At 34.7% G+C, this 23,097-nt stretch overlaps 1 protein-coding gene across 3 annotated transcripts in view; it reads right to left on the bottom strand.

Annotated features, from left to right (window-relative positions):
• Positions 1-23,097, bottom strand: part of PIP5K1B (phosphatidylinositol-4-phosphate 5-kinase type 1 beta) — a 386,138-nt gene that overhangs the window by 244,639 nt on the left and 118,402 nt on the right. For all 3 annotated transcript variants that reach the window (XM_051961831.1, XM_051961839.1, XM_051961847.1), the window contains one exon: positions 20,536-20,601. In XM_051961831.1, coding sequence (XP_051817791.1) covers positions 20,536-20,601 — 66 coding nt within the window. The remainder of the gene's footprint in view (positions 1-20,535; positions 20,602-23,097) is intronic.

The following is a 23,097-nucleotide window of genomic DNA, read 5'->3' as shown; positions in this document are numbered from 1 at the left end:
GTAATGAATGGATAAAAGCAACACTGATTTCTGTAAAGATGTCCAGGCCCACTCAATGAATGAATCAAATACTGTTTTTACTTGTTGATTAATTATACTGCACACTTGCCAAAAACACGATTTTATGGATAACTCACATAGGGCAAGGGCTCACAAGGTGGTCAGAAAAAGCAATACAAGGACACTCTCAAGGTCTCTCTTAAGAACTTTAGAATCAATTGCATGACATGGGAGACAATGGCACAGGACTGTCTGGCACAGCATACTCTTATCAGAGAAGATGCTATGAATTAGCTCAGAAGAAACATGAGATGGACAAAGTTAGAAAATCCACCCCAAATATTTAAAGAGTCTATTTGTGACCAACCTGTGGCAGAGCATTTTGAGCTCATACTGATTTGATTGGACACACTGTAACCTGACTCTAACATAGTGTCATTTTGGTCCTCTTCAAGAAAGAAGGACAACCACCAACCAACTATATGCCAGTTTGGTACTGGGCATAGAAAGATAAAAATGAAATAATCTTTGCATTCAAAGATTATCTGGGAAAAACTCATAATCTGGGAAGAAAACATATATATTTTAACAAGTCACATTTAAGTTATATGTATATACACACAAAATAAATATACAAGGATGTTTTGATGGCAAAGGCAGTACTAACTGGCTTGATCAGAAAAGTAATTCTACAGAAGGCAGTGCTGAGTTTTGAAGGAAACCATGGACAACCTCTACAAATGCATAACAATAAGAGATGGAATGTCATGGGCAAATGGAATTAATAAATACCTCAAAATTCTCATTTTAGTCAATTGCTGGCATTTCCCTTTCCTATGAAACCAGAAGTACCAGAAATGGTATTTCAAAATACCATTTGAAAGAATTACTTTTTTAAAGAATTTTTTTTACACATATATCCCTTGTCCTAATAATTCAAACAAATGACTAAAGTATGAGCAACAGGAACAAAGAAGAGAATCATTCAAGGATTTGAATAATCAGTTTTCAAATAATTCATGCTATACAGGACTGAAACAAAAATCCCACTATACTTCAATATTTTCTTAAAAACAAGTAGTTATAATACTTATTCTCTTGAGTACTATTGGTACCATATATAGAAGTAAAGGCGGTCATAGGACTGGTTAATCAATTAAAAACAAACATTTTCCTTAGTCACTAAATGGATCCAAATAGGCAGTAGCATTGGTTAGATTATGAGGGACCCTTTGTGACGGACAGAAAATCTAGGAGGAATGATAAATAGCACAAATTGGAGACATAGGCTGGTACTGAGCATTTCCTATGAGGGAAATAGATAATTGGCATAATAGACATCATTACAATCATGACCCAATACCTGGATCATGCAGTGAGGTGATGCAATATACAGAAAGGAACATTGTTCCAAGAGTAAAAAGATATGAACTTAAACCCTAGTCCTACCACTTAATAAAGAGTTAAATGAATCTTATAATATAAGAATAAGAATGTATTTCATAGCCCAAACTTCTCACTTTACAAATAAGGATGCTGAGGCTCAGACAGTAAGTTCATGCAGTTTCCCAAGTTGCAGACTCAAGGTGTTGGGCAAGTCATGTTTAGTTTCTCCATGCTTCAGTTTCTTAATCTTTAAAATGAGGATACTAAGGACAGTTAGGTGATGCAGTGGGGATAGAGTACCAGTCCTGAATTCAGGAGGACCTATGTTCAAATCTGGTCTCAGACCATTTCCTTCTCCAGCTCATTTTACAAATGAAGAAACTAAGGCCAACAGGGTAAAGTGATTTACCCAGGGTCACATAGCTACTAAGAATCTCAAATCAGATTTGAATTCACAAAGATGAGTCTTTCTGACTCCAGGACCAGCATTCTGCCTACTGTGCACTTAGTTGCCCTATATGATGATTATCTATTTACTTGTTTGAGAATTTTTTTTAAAAGAAGGGGAACAGAATGAAAGGTATGTGATGTACACAGATATCAATAAAAATCTTATTATGACATCTTGATTATCACGACCAAGTGGAACCAATATTCAAATTAATTAAAATATATTTCACTAAAATGTGTATTTGTTTCTGGATCTATCATACATGTTGGCATTGGAATATCCAAATCAGTATACATTTTCATCTAATTGAGAAATCTCTCCTGGAGCATGATTATACAGCTTTTGTTTGAATACTAACTACTATGGATAATTCACTGCTTTGAGACAACCCACAAGATATACCTTCTTTTAACTTCTACCCATGTATGCAGTTTCTATCAACTGAAGGAAATAAGTCCACTGCTCCTACCAATATGTCAAGATAGTTCAAGTTTTTTTTTTTTTTTTTCTATATGTTAATCATCATCTCTTTCTTCAATTGCTACCCGTATTATATGGCTTCTTCCCTCTTTACTATTCCAAATGCCCTTCCCTGGAAGCTTTGTAATTTGTTCATAAATTATGATCTTTTAGAAACACTTTCCATTTAAGTTATATATTATATTGTCATATACATATTATCATTCCCATTAGGATGAGAATATGAAATGCTTAAGAGTAGGGCATTTTTTTTCTCCTTTTATATTCTTAGCATAATGCCTGGTACATAATAAATATTTCATGAAAGCTTGTCTAGATTGACTGGAATGGAAGATGGTACTTAAAATATGTTTCAACTGCTATAACTTTTAGTAAAATTGTTAACATTCAACATGGAAATTCTATTTTTATGAATGCAGACTAGGACTGGGTTAACTTTTATCACAGCTACATCAAACTGCATTTATGTTTAATAACATTCTGGCCTATTATTCCAACCTGTTAAGAATATTTTGAATACTAACTCACTCATACATATGATAAGCAAGCCTTCTAGCTTTGTGTTATTCACAAAATTTGAAAATAGTTCCTTTTATGTCTTCATTCTGATCATTCATTTAAATAATGAATAATGTTTCCCTCTTTTGATAACTAGAATAACCTTTTCCCACATCTATTCTTTTGGAACTTCACCTGTTCTTCATGATTTCTCAAATAATAAATGACAATGATTTTGCTGTTTGATCTTGAACTCGCTTTTTTTAAACCTTTAGGAAATCCTTCTGAGTTTTCTGCTGCATTTCTGAAAGCTTTATTCTGGGTTTCAGTCTTTCAGATATTATTCTTATAGGGGCATGCCACTCTTTTGAGTCATCCTTGTTTATGTGTACCCCTCTCATCATATACATTTGTTTGTCTTAAAATAGAGGTAATCAGAGATCTCTCTGTGTTTCTTGACCAGTCTCCCCTTTTCTATCTGATTTGGATTACTCAGAAATAGCTTACTAGAATTTTCTACAACTTTGTTGGTTGAGTAACAATTCAGTAATTTCAGTCCTGTCTTACTCTTTGTAACCTCATTTGGAATTTTCTTGGCAAATATTCTGGAGTGGTTTGCCATTTTCTTATCCAGTTCATTTTACGTATGAGAAAATGAAGGCAAGGGGTGGAACCAAGATGGTATAGAAGATACGCATGACATTCTAAACTCCTCTCATACCCTCACTACTAATTACCAAATTCAACCTCAAAAATAATGCTTAACTGGCAAAATTCAAGAAGACTGGAAGTACAACAACTTACCAACGATAATCTGGAAGATTGCCAGAAAAAGTTTGTCCTGAGCAGCAGGAGCAGGCCAGCGCAAGCAGGGGATAGAAGCAGAGACTAGCATAAAGAGCAGACTGGGGTGGGGGTGGTATCCATGGCTGGAAAATTTATAGCAAAGACTTTAGCACAGGTTGATTACTCTGCTGTGGTTGCAAAGTAGTAGACCAGCAGAGAAATTAAAGCCAAAGGTAGAGTGTACTCCAAAAAATGCCAGAATCTAACAGGACCTGGCTACACTCACACAGCACCAGAAGTGAGTGACTCAGCACAGACCACAGCACAGCTGTGCAGCTGCATTCTGTAGCATGGGGCTTTTGCTTGGGGCACTCATAAATCTGCACTGCAGGGGGGCTCAGCCCAGGGCAGCCTCTAATCTGCATTGGTGGGGGACTTGGCCTGGGGCAACAGAACTTGCTCCCCAGGGCAGAGACACTTTTGGTTCAATTGGGGATCTTCCCAGGGCAACTGATAATCCCCACAGCAGATTCTGCCTGGAGCATTGACTTTGCTGTTCAGCCTCTAGCCCCAGGGCAGTTGCTAATTTGCACTGCTGGGCACCTCCCCAGCTTGGCCCCCGAAATCCAAGGCAAGAAACTTCCAGTGCAGAGCTTTTCCTAGGGCACTTCTGCAGCTCCACTCTGTGCAGCAATTTGCTGAACAACTACTGTCCATATACCTATCCTTGCTCTGCAGAGGATGCTGGTAATATCCTTGCCCTGAGAGTAGACCATTAGGGTTTTTTTAAAAAGTGAGTAAAAAAGCCAAACAGACGATCAATAACTTCTATACAGAAGAGAGCAGGTTTTCAACCCTGAGGAGACTAATAGCAGACAGTGTCCAGACAAAACCCCAAAGGGGATGTAACCTGGTCCTCATCACACAAGACTCCTAGAAGAAATTATTAAAAAATCCTAAAAGAAAGCTAGAAGAAAAATGGGGAAAAGAAAGAGAAGCTGTACTAAAGAGTAACAACTTACTGAAAGGTGAATTGTTAAAGGTAAAGAACTCCTAGGAACTGCAAGGAAAAAGAACTTGTGAACTGGAAAAGGTAAAGAACTCCCAGGAAAGTAGGATTTGTGAATTGGAAAAGATAAAGAATTTCCAAGAAAGTAGGATTTGTGAATTGAAAAAGATGAAAAACTCCCAAGAAAGTAGGATTTGTGAATTGGAAAAAGAAAATACCTCAGTTAAAAAAAATTAGTGAAATGGAAAAAAAATTCCATAGAGCAAAAGAACTCATTTAAAAACTCAACTGGACATATAAAAAAGAAGTAAAAAAAGCTAATGAAGAAAATAACTCATTAAAAATCAGAATTGAACAATTAGAAATGAAAGATTCATTGAGACATCAAGAATCAGTCAAGCAGTCAAAAACATGAAAAAATAGAAAAAAATGCTAACTATCTACTTGGAAAAACAACAGACCTGGAAAATAAATCTAGGGGAGATAATCTGAGGATTATTGGACTTCCTGAAAATTATGATGAAAAAAAGAGTCTAGATACTATTTTATAGGAAATCATTAAAGAGAACTGCCCAGATGTAATAGAATCAGAAGGTAAAATAGGCATTTAAAGAATTCATCGGGACTTCCAGTTAAGATGGCGGAGAGGAGGCTGACAGCTGCATAAGCTCCGCGCTTTCTCTCACTATCCACTTCATTACAAGCCTCTGAATCAATGCTTGACTAAAAAAAACCCACATATAGTTACCAAGAGAAGCCATCCTTGAGATCCGCCAAGAAAGGTCTGTCTTTACTGGAGGGCTGGGGCGGTTTTAGATCGGGTGCAGGCGGCGGGCAGCGGCAGTGAGAGCACGGGAGCAGACTGGAGAGGGGGTGGGGAGTGATCGCATCCGTCTCTGCGGGGAGAGCTTCGCTACAGGTTTGGATACTTTGCTCCGGCAGCAAGTCAGCAGCCCAGCAGAGAAGCTAAAAACACCGGGGGTGAAGAATACAACCCCAAACAGCTGGAGTCTCTTGGGACCTGGCCGCCCCCCCCTTCCCCCCCACAGTGACTCAGCACGCTTTGGGATCTCAGAGCGCAGGCGCAACACAGTCCTGCTAGTGCCTCACTGCTGCCCCCTACAGTCTGTAGAGAAAGCTCGATAACACAGCCAGCCAGCCCTCCCCCCCCCCCCCCCCCCCAAAGAAAGACTCCAGTTTTTTCTGTTTTTCTTTGGTAGTTTGTCTTTGATTATTGGACAGAATGAGCAAGAAGCTGAAGAGGACTTTAACCCTTGACAGCTTCTATACAGATAGAGAGCAGACTCTAAATCCTGAGGAGACTAAAAACAGGCAGTCCCCAGGTGAATCCCCAAAGGAGGAGATCATCTGTTCCTCAGCACAGATGAACCTCATAGAAGTGATTAAAAAGGCTCTCACAAGGGAGCTAGAAGAAAAATGGGGAAAACAGAGTGAGGCTTGGCAAAAGGAGAGGGAAGCTTGGGAAAAGGAGAGGGAGGCTTGGCAAAAAAGCCTGGAGAAAGTTAAAGAGAGAGTGGATAAAGAAGTAAAATCCTTGAAAAATAGGATTAGCGAACTGGAAACAGAAAACAGCTCTCTAAAAAACAAAATTGGCGAAATGGAAAAAAATTCCACAGAACAAAAGAACTCAATTGGACAATTAGAAAAAGATTTTTAAAAAGTGAGTGAAGAGAATACTTCACTGAAAATCAGAATTGAACAAGTGGAATTGAATGACTCGAGGAGACAAGAAGAATCAGTCAAGCAAATCCAAAAAAATCAAACAATGGAGAAAAAAGTGAAATACCTTCTGGGGAAGACAACAGACCTGGAAAACAGATCCAGGAGAGACAATCTGAGAATCATTGGACTTCCAGAAAAACATGATGAAAAAAAGAGCCTGGACACTATTTTCCAGGAAATTATCAAAGAGAACTGCCCAGAAGTCATAGGAACAGAGGAAAAAATAAACATTGAAAGGATTCATCGATCACCCACTGAAAGGGATCCTAAAATCAAAACACCAAGGAATATAGTGGCCAAATGCCAGAACCCTCAGATGAAGGAAAAAATATTGCAAGCGGCTAGAAAAACCCAATTCAAGTATCAAGGAGCCACAATAAGGATCACCCAGGATCTGGCAGCATCCACATTAAAAGATCGAAGGGCCTGGAATATGATATTCCGAAAGGCAAAGGAACTTGGTATGCAACCAAAAATAACTTACCCAGCGAGAATGAGCATCTTTTTCCAGGGAAGAAGATGGACATTCAACAAAGTAAGCGAATTTCATCTATTTCTGATGAAAAAACCAGAACTTAACAAAAAGTTTGATCTACAAATATAGAACTCAAGAGAAATCTAAAAAGGTAAAGATTAATCTTGGGAACTATATTTTGACTATATAGATGTATAAAGAATACATGTATACCTTGTTCTAGAAATTGATGTGGAAAGGACATTGTACCAGAAAAAGGGTAAAGTGGGGGTAGTACATCTCATGAAGAGGCATAGGAAACCTATTATATCTGAGAGAAAGAATGGAGGGGGATGAATATAGTGGGTATCTTACTGCCTTCAGAATTGGCTTTAAGTGAAAAATCTTAAGACATATTCAATCTATGGTGAAACTTCTCCCACCTCATTGAAAAGTGAGAAGGGAAAAGTGAAAAGGGAAGGAATAAGCTAAGCGGAAGGGAATACGGGAACTGGGAGGGAAAGGGGTACGATAAGGGGAGGAACTCTCAAGGCGGGGGGAGGGATACTAAAAAGGGAGGGCTGTGAGAAGCAAGTGGTGCTCACAAGCTTAATACTGGGAAGGGGGGGAAAGGGGAAAGAAGGGAGAAAAGCATAAACCGGGGTTAACAAGATGGCAAGTAATACAGAATTGGTCATTCTAACCATAAACGTGAACGGGGTAAACTCCCCCATAAAGAGGAAGCGGTTAGCAGAATGGATTAAAAGCCAGAATCCTACAATATGTTGTTTACAGGAAACACACCTGAAGCGGGGAGATACATGCAGGTTAAAGGTAAAAGGTTGGAGCAAAATCTACTATGCTTCAGGTGAAGTCAAAAAAGCAGGGGTAGCCATCCTGATCTCAGATCAAGCTAAAGCAAAAATTGATCTAATTAAAAGAGATAAGGAAGGGCACTATATCTTGCTAAAGGGTAGCATGGATAATGAAGCACTATCTATATTAAACATATATGCACCAAGTGGGGTAGCATCTAAATTCTTAAAAGAGAAACTAAAAGAGCTGCAAGAAGAAATAGACAGTAAAACTATAATAGTGGGAGATCTTAACCTTGCACTCTCAGAATTAGATAAATCAAACCACAAAATAAATAAGAAAGAAGTCAAAGAGGTAAATAGAATACTAGAGAAGTTAGATATGATAGATCTCTGGAGAAAATGTAATGGAGACAGAAAGGAATACACTTTCTTTTCAGCAGTTCATGGAACCTATACAAAAATTGACCATATATTAGGACATAAAAACCTCAAACTCAAATGTAGTAAGGCAGAAATAGTAAATGCATCCTTTTCAGACCACGATGCAATGAAAATTACATTCAACAAAAAGCCAGGGGGAAGTAGACCAAAAAATAATTGGAAACTAAATAATCTCATACTAAAGAATGATTGGGTGAAACAGCAAATCATAGACATAATTAATAACTTCACCCAAGAAAATGATAATAATGAGACATCATACCAAAATGTATGGGACGCAGCCAAAGCAGTAATAAGGAGAAATTTCATATCTCTAGAGGCCTATTTGTATAAAATAGAGAAAGAGAAGGTCAATGAATTGGGTTTGCAATTAAAAATGCTAGAAAAGGAACAAATTAAAAACCCCCAGTCAAACACTAAACTTGAAATTCTAAAAATAAAAGGTGAGATCAATAAAATTGAAAGTAAAAAAACTATTGAATTAATTAATAAAACTAAGAGTTGGTTCTATGAAAAAACCAACAAAATAGACAAACCCTTAGTAAATCTGATTAAAAAAAGGAAAGAGGAAAATCAAATTGTTAGTCTTAAAAATGAAAAGGGAGAACTCACCACTAACGAAGAGGAAATTAGAGCAATAATTAGGAGTTACTTTGCCCAACTTTATGCCAATAAATTCAACAACTTAAATGAAATAGAAAAATACCTCCAAAAATACAGCTTGCCCAAACTAACAGAGGAAGAAGTAAATATCCTAAACAGTCCCATCTCAGAAAAAGAAATAGAACAAACTATCAATCAACTCCCTAAGAAAAAATCCCCAGGACCAGATGGATTTACATCTGAATTCTACCAAACATTTAAAGAACAATTAACTCCAATGTTATATAAACTATTTGAAAAAATAGGGATTGAAGGAGTCCTACCAAACTCCTTTTATGACACAGACATGGTACTGATACCTAAACCAGGTAGGCTGAAAACAGAGAAAGAAAATTATAGACCAATCTCCCTAATGAATATTGATGCTAAAATCTTAAATAAAATATTAGCAAAAAGATTACAGAAAATCGTCACCAGGATAATATACTATGACCAAGTAGGATTTATACCAGGAATGCAGGGCTGGTTCAATATTAGGAAAACTATTAGCATAATTGACTATATCAATAACCAAACAAACAAAAACCACATGATCATCTCAATAGATGCAGAAAAAGCATTTGATAAAATCCAACATCCATTCCTAATAAAAACACTTGAGAGCATAGGAATAAATGGACTTTTCCTTAAAATAGTCAGGAGCATATATTTAAAACCATCAGTAAGCATCATATGCAATGGGGAAAAACTGGAACCTTTCCCAGTAAGATCTGGAGTGAAGCAAGGTTGCCCACTATCACCATTATTATTTAATATCGTATTAGAAACACTAGCCTCGGCAATAAGAGTTGAGAAAGATATTAAAGGAATTAGAGTAGGCAATGAGGAAACCAAACTATCACTCTTTGCAGATGATATGATGGTATACCTAGAGAACCCCAGAGATTCTACCAAAAAGCTATTGGAAATAATTCATAATTTTAGCAAAGTAGCTGGCTACAAAATAAATCCCCATAAATCCTCAGCATTTTTATACATCACCAACAAAACCCAACAGCAAGAGATACAAAGAGAAATTCCATTCAGAATAACTGTTGATACCATAAAATATTTGGGAATCTATCTACCAAAGGAAAGTCAGGAATTATATGAGCAAAATTATAAAAAAGTCTCCACACAAATAAAGTCAGACTTAAATAATTGGAAAAATATTAAGTGCTCTTGGATCGGCCGAGCGAACATAATAAAGATGACAATACTCCCTAAACTAATCTATTTATTTAGTGCTATACCAATCAGACTTCCAAGAAAATATTTTATTGATCTAGAAAAAATAACAACAAAATTCATATGGAACAATAAAAAGTCGAGAATCTCAAGGGAATTAATGAAAAAAAAAATCAAATGAAGGTGGCCTAGCTGTACCTGATCTAAAATTATATTATAAAGCAGCAGTCACCAAAACCATTTGGTATTGGCTAAGAAATAGATTAGTGGATCAGTGGAAAAGGCTAGGCTCACAAGACAGAATAGTCAATTATAGCAATCTAGTGTTTGACAAACCCAAAGCCCCTAACTTCTGGGAAAAGAATTCATTATTTGATAAAAACTGCTGGGATAATTGGAAATTAATATGGCAGAAATTAGGCATGGACCCACACTTAACACCATATACCAAGATAAGATCAAAATGGGTCCATGACCTAGGCATAAAGAACGAGATTATAAATAAATTCGAGGAACATAGAATAGTTTATCTCTCAGACTTGTGGAGGAGAAAGAAATTTGTGACCAAAGATGAACTAGAGACCATTACTGATCACAAAATAGAAAATTTCGATTACATCAAATTAAAAAGCCTTTGTACAAATAAAACTAATGCAAACAAGATTAGAAGGGAAGCAACAAACTGGGAAAACATTTTCACAGTTAAAGGTTCTGATAAAGGCCTCATTTCCAAAATATATAGAGAACTGACTCAAATTTATAAGAAATCAAGCCATTCTCCAATTGATAAGTGGTCAAAGGATATGAACAGACAATTTTCAGAGGATGAAATTGAAACTATTACCACTCATAAGAAAGAGTGTTCCAAATCATCATTGATCAGAGAAATGCAAATTAAGACAACTCTGAGATACCACTACACACCTGTCAGATTGGCTAAGATGACAGGAAAAAATAATGATGAATGTTGGAGGGGATGCGGGAAAACTGGGACACTAATGCATTGTTGGTGGAGTTGTGAACGAATCCAACCATTCTGGAGAGCAATCTGGAATTATGCCCAAAAAATTATCAAGTTGTGCATACCCTTTGATCCAGCAGTGTTTATATCCCAAAAGATTTGGCTTATATCCCAAAGAAATACTAAAGAAGGGAAAGGGACCTGTATGTGCCAAAATGTTTGTAGCAGCCCTGTTTGTAGTGGCCAGAAACTGGAAAATGAATGGATGCCCATCAATTGGAGAATGGCTGGGTAAATTGTGGTATATGAATGTTATGGAATATTATTGTTCTGTAGGAAATGACCAGCAGGATGAATACAGAGAGGACTGGCGAGACTTACATGAACTGATGCTAAGTGAAATGAGCAGAACCAGGAGATCATTATACACTTCGACAACGATACTGTATGAGGACATATTTTGATGGAAGTGGATTTCTTTGACAAAGAGACCTGAGTTTCAATTGATAAATGACGGACAAAAGCAGCTACACCCAAAGAAAGAACACTGGGAAACGAATGTGAACTATCTGCATTTTTGTTTTTCTTCCCGGGTTATTTATACCTTCTGAATCCAATTCTCCCTATGCAACAAGAGAACTGTTCGGTTCTGCAAACATATATTGTATCTAGGATATACTGCAACATATCCAACATATAAAGGACTGCTTGCCATCTAGGGGAGGGGGTGGAGGGAGGGAGGGGGAAAAAAAAATCGGAACAGAAACGAGTGTCAATATAAAGTAATTATTAAATAAAAAATTAAAAAAAAAAAAGAATTCATGGAATACCTTCTGAAAAAAGACCCTAAAATGAAAAAAAAAAAAAAAAGAAATATTTTGGTTATATTTCAGAATTATCAGACTAAGGAAAAAATGTTACAAGCAGCCAGAAAAAAAAAAAATCAAATACCGAGGAACCACAAGAAGGATCACTTAAGATCTAGCTGCTTCCACATAAAAAGATCGAAGGGCCTGGAATCTGACATTCTGAAAGGCAAAAGAACTTGGAACCCAGCCAATAATAAACTACCCAGCTAAGCTGAGCATTTTCTTCCAGGGAAGAAGATGGACATTTAATGAAACAGGTAAATTCCATTTGTTTCTAAGGAAAAAACAAGAACTAAACAAAAAATGTGACCTCTAACTACAGGACTGAAGAGAAGAAGAAAAAGGTAAAAAAAAAAAAAAAAAAAAAAACCTGTTGAGAACTGTATTTCTATTATGGATATACATAAAGAGTACATGCATAATTTGATTTTACTGACATAACATTAAAAAAAAAAAAGGAAGTAGAAATGGAACGGGGATAGTATCAGAAAAAAGTAAAAGGGGAGATAAAAAGAGGGAAACTACATCCCACGATGAGGCAAAGGAAACTATCATATTTGAGGGAACATTGTGTGAATCTAACTCTCATCAGAATTGGCTCAAAGAGAAAATAATTGACATATTTGGTTTTCAGAGAAACTTCTCTCACCTCATTAAAAAGTAGGAGAGGAGAAGGGAAAAGGAAAAGAGTAATAAGGGAAAGATATAAGAAAGGGGAAGGGATTCAATGGGAGTGGGAGGGATTCTAAAGAGGGAGAGCTGAATAAGGCAAGTGGTGCCCATAAGTTTAATACTGGGGAAGAGGGGATAAGAAAAAGAAAAGCAAAATCTGGGGATAATAAGATAGCAGGAAATACAGAATTAGTAATTTTAACTGTAAATGTGAATGGGATGAATTCTCCCATAAAGTGGAGGCAGATAGAAGACTGGATCAAAAGGCAGAACCATACAATACGTTGTTTACAGGAAACACATTTAAAGAAGGGAGAAAAGTAAAAGGCTGGAGCAAAATCTATTATGCTTCAGGTGAAATCAAAAAACCAGGGGTAGCCATCTTTATCTCAGATCAAGTAAAAGCAAAAATTGATCTAATTAAAAGAGATAAGGAAGGATACTATATCTTGCTAAAGGGTAGCATAGACAATGAAGCAATATCAATACTAAACATATATGCACCAAGTGGTATAGCATCTAACTTCCTAAAGGAGAAGTTAAGAGAGGAGCAAGAAGAAATAGAAAGCAAAACTATAATAGTGGGGGATCTCAACCTTGCATTCTCAGAATTAGATAAATCAAACCACAAAACAAATAAGAAAGAAATTAAAGAGGTAAATAGACTTAGAAAAATTACATATGATAGATCTTTGGAGAAAACTGAATGGAGACAGAAAGGAATATACTTTCTTCTCAGCAGTCCATGGAACATATACAAAAACTGACCATATATTAGGACATAAAGACCTCAAAATTAAATGCAGTAAAGCAGAAATAGTAAATGCATTCTTTTCAGATCACAGTGCAATAAAATCTACATTAAACTAAAAGCTAGGGGTAAATAGACCAAAAAGTTAATTAGAAACTAAATAATCTCATCTTAAAGAATGATTGGGTGAAATAGCAAATTGTAGATACAATTAATAATTTCACCCAAGACAATGACAATAATGAGACATCATATCAAAATTTGTGGGATGCAGCCAAAGTGGTAATAAGGGAAAATTTTTTATATGTTTAGAGGCTTACTTGAATAAAATAGAGAAAGAGGTCAATGAATTGGGCTTGCAACTTAAAAAGCTAGAAAAAAGACCAAATTAAAAACCTCCAATCAAATACTAAACTTGAAGTTATAAAATTAAAAGGAGAAATTAATGTTAAAAGTAAAAAAAATTGAATTAATAAATAAAACTAAGAGTTGGTTTAATGAAAAAACCAATAAAATAGATAAAGCTTTGGTAAATCTGATTAGAAAAAGGAAAGAGGAAAATCAAATTGTTAGTCTTAAAAATGAAAAAGGAGAACTTTCCACCAAAGAAGAGGAAATTAGAGAAATAATAAGGAGTTACTTTACGCAACTTTATGCCAATAAATTTGATAACCTAAGTGAATGGATGACTACCTCCAAAAATATAGGCTTCCCAGATTAGCAGAGGAGGAAGTAAATTGCTTAAATATTTCCATTTCAGAAAAAAAGAAAGAGAACAAGGCATTAATCAATTGCCTAAGAAAAAATCCCCAGGACCAGATGGATTTACATGTGAATTCTACCAAACATTTAAAGAACAATTAGCCCCAATGCTATATAAACTATTTGAAAAAATAGGGAATGAAGGAGTCCTACCAAATTCCTTTTATGACACAGACATGGTACTGATACCTAAACCAGGTAGGTTGAAAACGGAGAAAGAAAATTATAGACCAATCTCCCTAATGAATATTGATGCTAAAATCTTAAATAAAATATTAGCAAAAAATTACAGAAAATCATCCCCAGGATAATACACCATGACCCGAGAATTGGCTCAAATTTATAAGAAATCAAGCCATTCTCCAATTGATAAATGGTCAAAGAATATGAACAATTTTCAGATGAAGAAATGGAAACTATTTCTAGTCATATGAAAAGGTGCTCCAAATCATTATTGATCAGAGAAATGAAAATTAAGGCAACCTGAGATACCACTACAGACCTGTCAGATTGGTGAGAATGTCAGGGAAAGATAATGCGGAATGTTGTGGGGAAAACTGGGACACTGGTGCATTGTTGATAGAATTGTGAATACATCCAGCCATTCTGGAGAGCGATTTGGAACTATGCTCAAAAGTTATCAAACTGTGCATACCCTTTGACCCAGCAGTGTTACTACTGGGCTTATATCCCAAAGAGATTTTAAAGAAGGGAAAGGGACCTGTATGTGCAAGAATATTTCTGGCAGCTCTCTTTGTAGTGCCAGAAACTGGAAACAGAGTGGATGTCAATCAATTGGAGAATGGCTGAATAAATTGTGGTATAAGAATATTATGGAATATTATTGTTCTGTAAGAAATGACCAGTGGGATGATTTCAGAAAGGCCTGGAGAGACTTGCATGAACTGATGCTGAGTGAAATGAGTAGGACCAGGAGATCATTATATATTTCAACAACAATACTATATGATGACCAATTCTGATGGACGTGGCCCTCTTCAACAATGAGATGAACCACATCAGTTCCAACAGAGTACTAATGATTTGAACCAGCTACACCCAGAGAAAGAACTCTGGGAGATGACTATGAACCATTATATAGAATTCCCAGTCCCTCTATTTTTGTCCGCCTGTATTTTTGATTTCCTTTACAGGCTAATTGTGTACTATTTCAAAGTCCAATTCTTTCTGTACAGCAAAATAATTGTTTGGACATGTACACTAATATTATATTTAACTTATACTTTAACATATTTTACATGTATTGGTCAACCTGCCATCTGGGAGAGGGGATGGAGGGAAGGAGGGGAAAAATTGGAACAAAAGATTTTGCAATTATCAATGCTGAAAAATTACCCATGCATATATCTTGTAAATAAAAAGCTATAATAAAAAAATTTTTAAAAAGGAAAAAAAAAAAGAAAAAGCAAAGAGGAAAATCAAATTGTTAGTATTAAAAATGAAAAGGGAGAACTTTTCACTAATGAAGAGGAAATTAGAGCAATGAAAAGGCATTACTTTGTCCAACTTTATGCCAATAAATTTGATAACCTAAGTGAAATGGATGACTACCTCCAAAAATATAGGCTTCCCAGATTAACAGAGGAGGATGTAAATTGCTTAAATAGTTCCATTTCATAAAAAGAAATAGAACAAGCTATTAAACAACTCCCTAAGAAAAAATCCCCAGGACCAGATAGATTTACATATGAATTCTACCAAACATTTAAAGAATAATTAGCCCCAATGCTCTATAAACTATTTGAAAAAATTAGGGAATGAAAGAGTCCTACCATATTCTTTTTATGACACAGACATGGTACTGATACCTAAACCAGATAGGTTGAAAACAGAGAAAGAAAATTATAGACCAATCTCTCTAATGAATAATGATGCTAAAATCTTAAATAAAATATTAGCAAAAAGACTACAGAAAATCATTCCCAAGATAATATACCATGATCAAATAGGATTTATACCAGGAATGCAGGGCTGGTTCAATAATAGGAAAACTATTAGTATAATTGACCATATCAATAACCAAATTAACAAAAACCATATGATCATCTCAATAGATGCAGAAAAAGCATTTGATAAAATCCAACATCCATTCCTATTTAAAAACACTAGAGAGTATAGGAATAAATGGACTTTTCCTTAAAATAACAAGTAGCATCTGTTTAAAACCATCAGTAAGTATCATATGTAATGGGGATAAACTGGAACCATTCCCAATAAGATCAGGAGTGAAACAAGGTTGCCCACTATCACCATTACTATTCAATATCGTATTAGAAATGCTGGCTTTGACAATAAGAATTGAGAAAGAGATTAAAGGAATTAGAGTAGGTAATGAGGAAATCAAATTATCACTCTTTGCTGTTGATATGATGGTATACTTAGAGAACCCCAGAGATTTTACTAAAAAGCTATTAGGAATAATCCATACCCTTAGCAAAGTTACAGGATACAAAATAAACCCACATAAGTCATTGGCATTCTTATATATCACTAACAAAATCCAACAGTTAGAGTTATAAAGAGAAATTCCATTTAAAGTAACTTTTTTTAGGAATCTATCTGCCAAGGGAAAATCAGGAACTATATGAGGAAAACTACAAAACACTTTAAATGCAAATAAAGTCACATCTAACCAATTGGAAAAATATTAAATGCTCTTAGATAGGGCAAGCAAATATAATAAAGATGACAATACTACCTAAGCTAATCTATTTATTTAGCGCTATACCAATTAGACTCCCAAAAAACTATTTTAATGACCTAGAAAAAATAACAACAAAGTTCTTATGGAAAAACAAAAGGTCACAAATTTCAAGGGAACTAATGGAAAAAAAAAATCAAATGAATGTGGCCTAGCTGTACTAGATTTAAAATTATATTATAAAGCAGTGATTACCAATCACCATTTGGTATTGGCTAAGAAATAGACTAGTTGATCAGTGGAATATGTTAGGTTCAAAGGACAAAACAGCCAATAACTTTAATAATTTAGTGTTTGATAAACCCAAAACCTCAGCTTTTGGGATAAGAATTCACTATTTGACAAAAACTACTGGGAAAACTAGAAATTAGTATGGCAGAAACTAGGCATGGACCTACACTTAACACCATACACCAAGATAAGATGAAAATGGGTTCATGATTTAGGCATAAAGGACGAGATTATAAATAAATTAGAGGAACATAGGAGAGTTTACCTCTCAGACCTGTGGAGTAGGATAGAATTTATGACCAAAGAAGAACTAGAGATCATTATTGATTACAAAATAGAAAAATTTGATTATACCAAATTGAAAAGTTTTTATACAAACAAAACTAATGCAGACAAGATTAGAAGGGAAGCAATAAACTGGGAAAACATTTTTAAAAAATTTTTTATTATAGCTTTTTATTTATAAGATATATGCATGGGTAATTTTTCAGAACTGACAGTTACAAATCCTTTTTTTCCAACTTTTTCCCTCCTTCCCCCCACCTCTTGGGAAAACATTTTTACAGTCAAAGGTTCTGATAAAGGCCTCGTTTCCAAAATATATAGAGAATTAATTCTAATTTATAAGAAATCAAGCCATTCTCCAATTGATAAATGGTCAAAGGATATGAACAGACAATTCTCAGATGAAGAAATTGAAACTTTTTCTAGCTATATGAAAAGATGCTCCATGTTATTATTAATCAGAGAAATGCAAATTAAGACAACTCTGAGATACCACTAACACCTGTCAGATTGGCTAGAATGACAAGGAAAGATAATGCGGAATTTTGGAGGGGATGTAGGAAAACGAGGACACTGATACATTGTTGGTGGAACTGTGAACACATCCAGCTATTCTGGAGAGCAATCTGGAACTATGCCCATAAAGTTGTCAAACTGTGCATACCCTTTGACCCAGCAGTGTTACTATTGGGCTTATATCCTAAAGAGATTTTAAAGAAGGGAAAGGGATCTGTATCTGCCAAAATGTTTGTAGCAGCCCTCTTTAGTGGCCAGAAACTGGAAACTGAGTGGATGCCCATCAATTGGAGAATGGCTAAATAAATTGTGGTATATGAATATTATGGAATATTATTGTTCTGTAAGAAATGATCAGTGAGATGATTTCAGAAAGGCCTAGAGAGACTTACATGAACTGATGCTGAGATCATTATATACTTCAACAACACTATATGATGATCAATTCTGATGGATGCGGCCCTCTTCAACAATGTAATGAACCAAATCAGTTCCAATAGAGCAATAACAAATTGAACCAGCTACACCCAGGGAAAGAACTCTGGGAAATGACCATGAACCACTCCATAGAATTCTCAATCCTTCTATTTTTGTCTACCCGCATTTTTGATTTCCTTCACAGGTCAATTGTACACTATTTTAAAGTCCGATTCTTTTTGTGCAGCAAAATAACTATATGGACTTGTATACATACATTGTATTTAACATATACTTTAACATATTTAACATGTACTAGTCTACCTGCCATATGGGGGAGGAGGTGGGGGGAAGGATGGGAAAAATTTGAACAAAAAGTTTTGCAACTGTCAATGCTGAAAAATTACCCCTGCATACATCTTGTAAATAAAAAGATATGATAAAAAAAAAAGAGAGAGAAAATGGAGGCAACCAGAGTTAAGTAACTTGTCCAGAGTCAGATACTAAGTATCTGAGGCCATATTTAAATTCATAAAGATGAGTCTTCCTGACTCCTGGTCTAGTATTCTATCCCCTGCAACACCTAGATGTTCTTTTCTTTAATTACCCACTACCCATCCACCAAATCAAACTCATCTTCAGAATAGCTGACCATGTGATCACGTGTACCTTTTCTCTACCTTTTTTCATATCTGTTTTTCTAAGGTAGAGGACACATTTTTTTTTAGTTTAGACACATTTTTTTTTTAGTTTAACCTAGCATTTCTTTTCTGTGCTCCTTTACTTAGAGAAGGCATAGTCACTTTTTCTTATTGTTGATACATAATTAACTATTTTATAGTTGTTAGAAATTAACTTCAGCAGCTTTATGTTTCTTTTGTTTTATTATATCTCTTATGTAAGAATTAGTCCTAATGAAGTAGACAGAATTAAAGTAGTTTGCCTCATTTTTCACTAATTCATATGCATTTTTAAACCCCCATATTAATGGCATGGTGTCAAATTAGATTCTTTGGATTCAAATGGACTACTTTTAATAAGGTAATACTACATAAAATAGATGGCATTTGATTTGAAGTGAAATGGAAAATGAGAATGAATTCCTTTGTGTAAGTGAATGTCATATTTTATAACAAATGATGAGATGAAATTTCTGATTCCTTTCTCCTCTATGTCTAATCTATATTTCTGCTGTACTTCTTTTTGATTTGTGTGGCTGTTTGCAAGCTGGATGAGATATATATGGACAGGAGAGTGCTCGACTATATAAAAACCAAACTGGAATTACCTACCAGGGCTATATTGTCATTCCCTGAATTTCATGTGGTAAGAATTGCACTGGATTTGATATTTCAAATACTTGAAATTTCAGGTGAGTCCTCCATTGACATGGATCACAGCCTTTTCATGCATTACTAAACAGTCTTTATCAATTTCTGTGGTAGAGAAAATTCATTCCCAAGTGACTAATGCTCTGATAAAGAATCTTGCTGAACTTGGATAGAATAATATTTGGATAATAGATCGATAGATTCATTATCATGCCCAGACATTTGACAAATACAAAAAAAAATTTTTTTTTAGGAAATATAATTCATCTCTTTTTTTAACCTTCATGCATGTCTCTAATCTTCTTCTCAGAGCATATTGAGAAAGACCTGGAATGGCACTTTGGAAAGTTAAATAATATGGGCAATTTATAATGCCAAAGCATTAACACTTGAAGTTCTTGGGAAGTTTATTTTTCCCAATAGTGTTTGCATAAAGATTACTTTATGCAAGCAAAATTTGCTAAAATATGTGTGGAAAGGAAAAATCAATTTGGGTAAATTTGAAAAGATGATTTTTATAGAAGGGCAAAGTTAGACCTAAAAGTCATTATTGTCTATGTTTCTTATGCAAGAAGTAAAGGGTTTTTTTGGGGGGAGGGGGAGAACTAAGCAATGTATGCTCATGTAATTCTCTAACAAAAGATAAGGTATTATCTTTTTATCTATGCCACTGCTCAGAAGTATGTAGAAATAGTAGTACTGAATGAATGAACTAAAGAGTTTTGAGTACTTATAGAGGGGGATAAAGATCCCTAAGAACTGCTTTGGAGAAAGAAAAAAAATTTAAATTATGCTTCTGTTAAACGGGAATAATATTGGGAATAGGGATAATGAAAGGGACTAGACTTGTGATTTCACTGGACCTGATAGAGATGATTAAACTCCTTCTACCAATTCAGATTAGTGCCTTCTCTGTGATAGTTTTAGAGAGTCAATCAGATTACTGAGAAGTGACTTGCTTAGAGTCACACAGTCAGGACATGTCAGAAGTGGACTGGCAAGGCAGATTTTTCTTGATTTTGAGGCCAGCTAATCATTCATTATGCCATGCTGACACTCAGGAAAATAAAGACACTCTTTATCCCAAGGAAGGTACTGAGAGAAAATGAAATGAACATTTACCTTCTTATAGGTTTTTTCCTCATTATGTTTTCCTGATATCGCATCTCCATTTTCAGTGGCAGACATCTAAGATTTGTAAAATAAAATACATTATTGTGGTTTATGGTTTCTTACTTAAAATTTCCATTTTAATCAGTATTTATTATTATAAACAATTGGATCAGATTACATGAAAATACTGAAAAATCCAATTCCTTTTAAAACTTTTTTTGGTCAGTCATAAACAATGGGAAATAAAATATTTTAACTTTAATATTCTTTGAAATAAAGATACCATAAGTATTTATTATTATTGTATAATATTTCTCTCTAGAAAAATCACTTCCTTTGTTAAAAAAATAAGCTACAACAGCATTTCTGCTATGATAAAAATATGTATATATATTATATACTTATATATTATTTCTGCATATATACCTACATTAATAGATTATTTCTGTTGTGATTATATATACACACATATATATGTGCAAAATGTCAGTATATATATATTTTTAATCACAGCAGAAGTAATATATATATTATATATTATTATTAGACATTCTGCATGACTATGTTCTACATTCTGTAGGCATTCTGCATGAACCAAAATTCAACAACACTTTATAAGCTTTTAAAATACTAAAATATGTTTTGTATTTTACACTTCTGTAACTTCTTAATTCAGTTCTGAGTCCTTCAATGTAGCCAAATAAAATGAGTAATAAATAAAATAAATAATAATAATACACAATAAAATAAATAAAATGAACTGAGTAGGATTCAATCATATTTCCATCATTGACTGGTAATATAATCATAAGCAAATCAAATAACTTCTCTGTTCATCAGTTTTATTATCTATAAAATGGAATAATTATAATACCTCACTTGTCTGCTATACAGGTTGTTGTGTGGGTCACATTTTGTAAATATCAAGAGCTTTAGTAGTAAAGCTCATATTTATATGGAACTTCTGAAATCTGCAAAGTTCTCTCCTTTTAACAACCTTTGAGAAAGGTTGTTTGAATCTTATTATTCCTGTTTTATTGATAAGGAAATAGGCTCTGAAAAATTAAATGACTTGCCTATGATTACATAGTTAGTAAATGTCAAAGGTGGGATTAGAAACCAGGTCTCTTGAAGTCCAGTGTTCTATCCATCATGCCATCTGGATTGCCATAAATATTTATCTGACTATGATCTTTTCAATCAGAATAAAGAGATGCAATACTCTAAACCAGTATCTCTTTCTCTTTATCTGCTCAGAACAAAATCTCTTTATACCTGCTCTTCCAGATTAGAAAAACGAAATGTTCTTCATAGTGTTTTAATTCTTACATTTTATTTGAATACATTCAATTTACCTAAATGAAAGCATGCATTCTATATTTTCCAAGAGTGTAGGGCAATGTTAATTACTTAGTAATTATTCATTTTTTCCAACTAATAATTTCTTTGGTATCTAAAAAAATTACCCTGGAAGATAGAATAGGGTCTTTAATGATGACAAAAATACCAACACTAAAATTTTACCTGGAGTAGAGCAATAGCTCAAAGACAGTTAGTTCATAGTTATAGGTAACATTTGTCATCTAGAGGAAATGTGGCAAACTTAAAGACCACAAAATATTTTAAAATCAATTCAATCCAGTTGAATATAGACAATATAGGGTAACATGTTTTGAAGAATAATTTGCTTATATATTCTCTACCAAATATGTTTAGCACAAGAAAGAGGTTTCTGGTATTTGGGGTAGATACTCTTTAGGGGACATATAAGGAAACATAGTTAAAACCTCATCAGAAGAGAATTGACTCTAATTTATAAGAAATCAAGCCATTCTCCAATTGATAAATGGTCAAAGGATAGGAACAGACAATTCTCAGATGAAGAAATTGAAACTTTCTAGCCATATGAAAAGGTGCTCCAAGTCATTATTAATCAGAGAAATGCAAATTAAGGCAACCCTCATATCCCACTACACTCCTGTCAGATTGGCTAGAATGACAGGGAAAGATAATGCGGAATGTAGAGGGGATGTGGGAAAATTGGGAGACTGATGCTTTGCTGGTGGAATTGTGAATACATCCAGCCATTCTGGAGAGCAATTTGGAACTATGCTCAAAAAGTTATCAAACTGTGCATACCCTTTGATCCAGCAGTGTTACTACTAGGCTTATATCCCAAAGAGATTTTAAAGAAGGGAAAGGGACCTGTATGTGCCAAAATGTTTGCAGCAGCCCTCTTTGTAGTGGCCAGAAACTAGAAACTGAATGGATGCCCATCAATTGGAGAATGGCTAAATAAATTGTGGTATATGAATATTATGGAATATTATTGTTCTGTAAGAAATAACCAACAGGATGATTTCAGAAAGGCCTGGAGAGACTTACATGAATTGATGCTGAGTCAAATGAGCAGGACCAGGAGATCATTATATACTTCAACAACAATACTATATGATGATCAATTCTGATGAATGTGGCCCTCTTCAACAATGTAATGAACCAAATCAGTTCCGATAGAGCAATAACGAATTGAACCAGCTACACCCAGGGAAAGAACTCTGGGAAATGACC

Source organism: Antechinus flavipes, chromosome 1 (genome assembly GCF_016432865.1).
Source record: "Antechinus flavipes isolate AdamAnt ecotype Samford, QLD, Australia chromosome 1, AdamAnt_v2, whole genome shotgun sequence".
Taxonomy (NCBI): Eukaryota; Metazoa; Chordata; class Mammalia; order Dasyuromorphia; family Dasyuridae; genus Antechinus; species Antechinus flavipes.
This window is presented reverse-complemented; position numbering and strand designations above follow the sequence as displayed.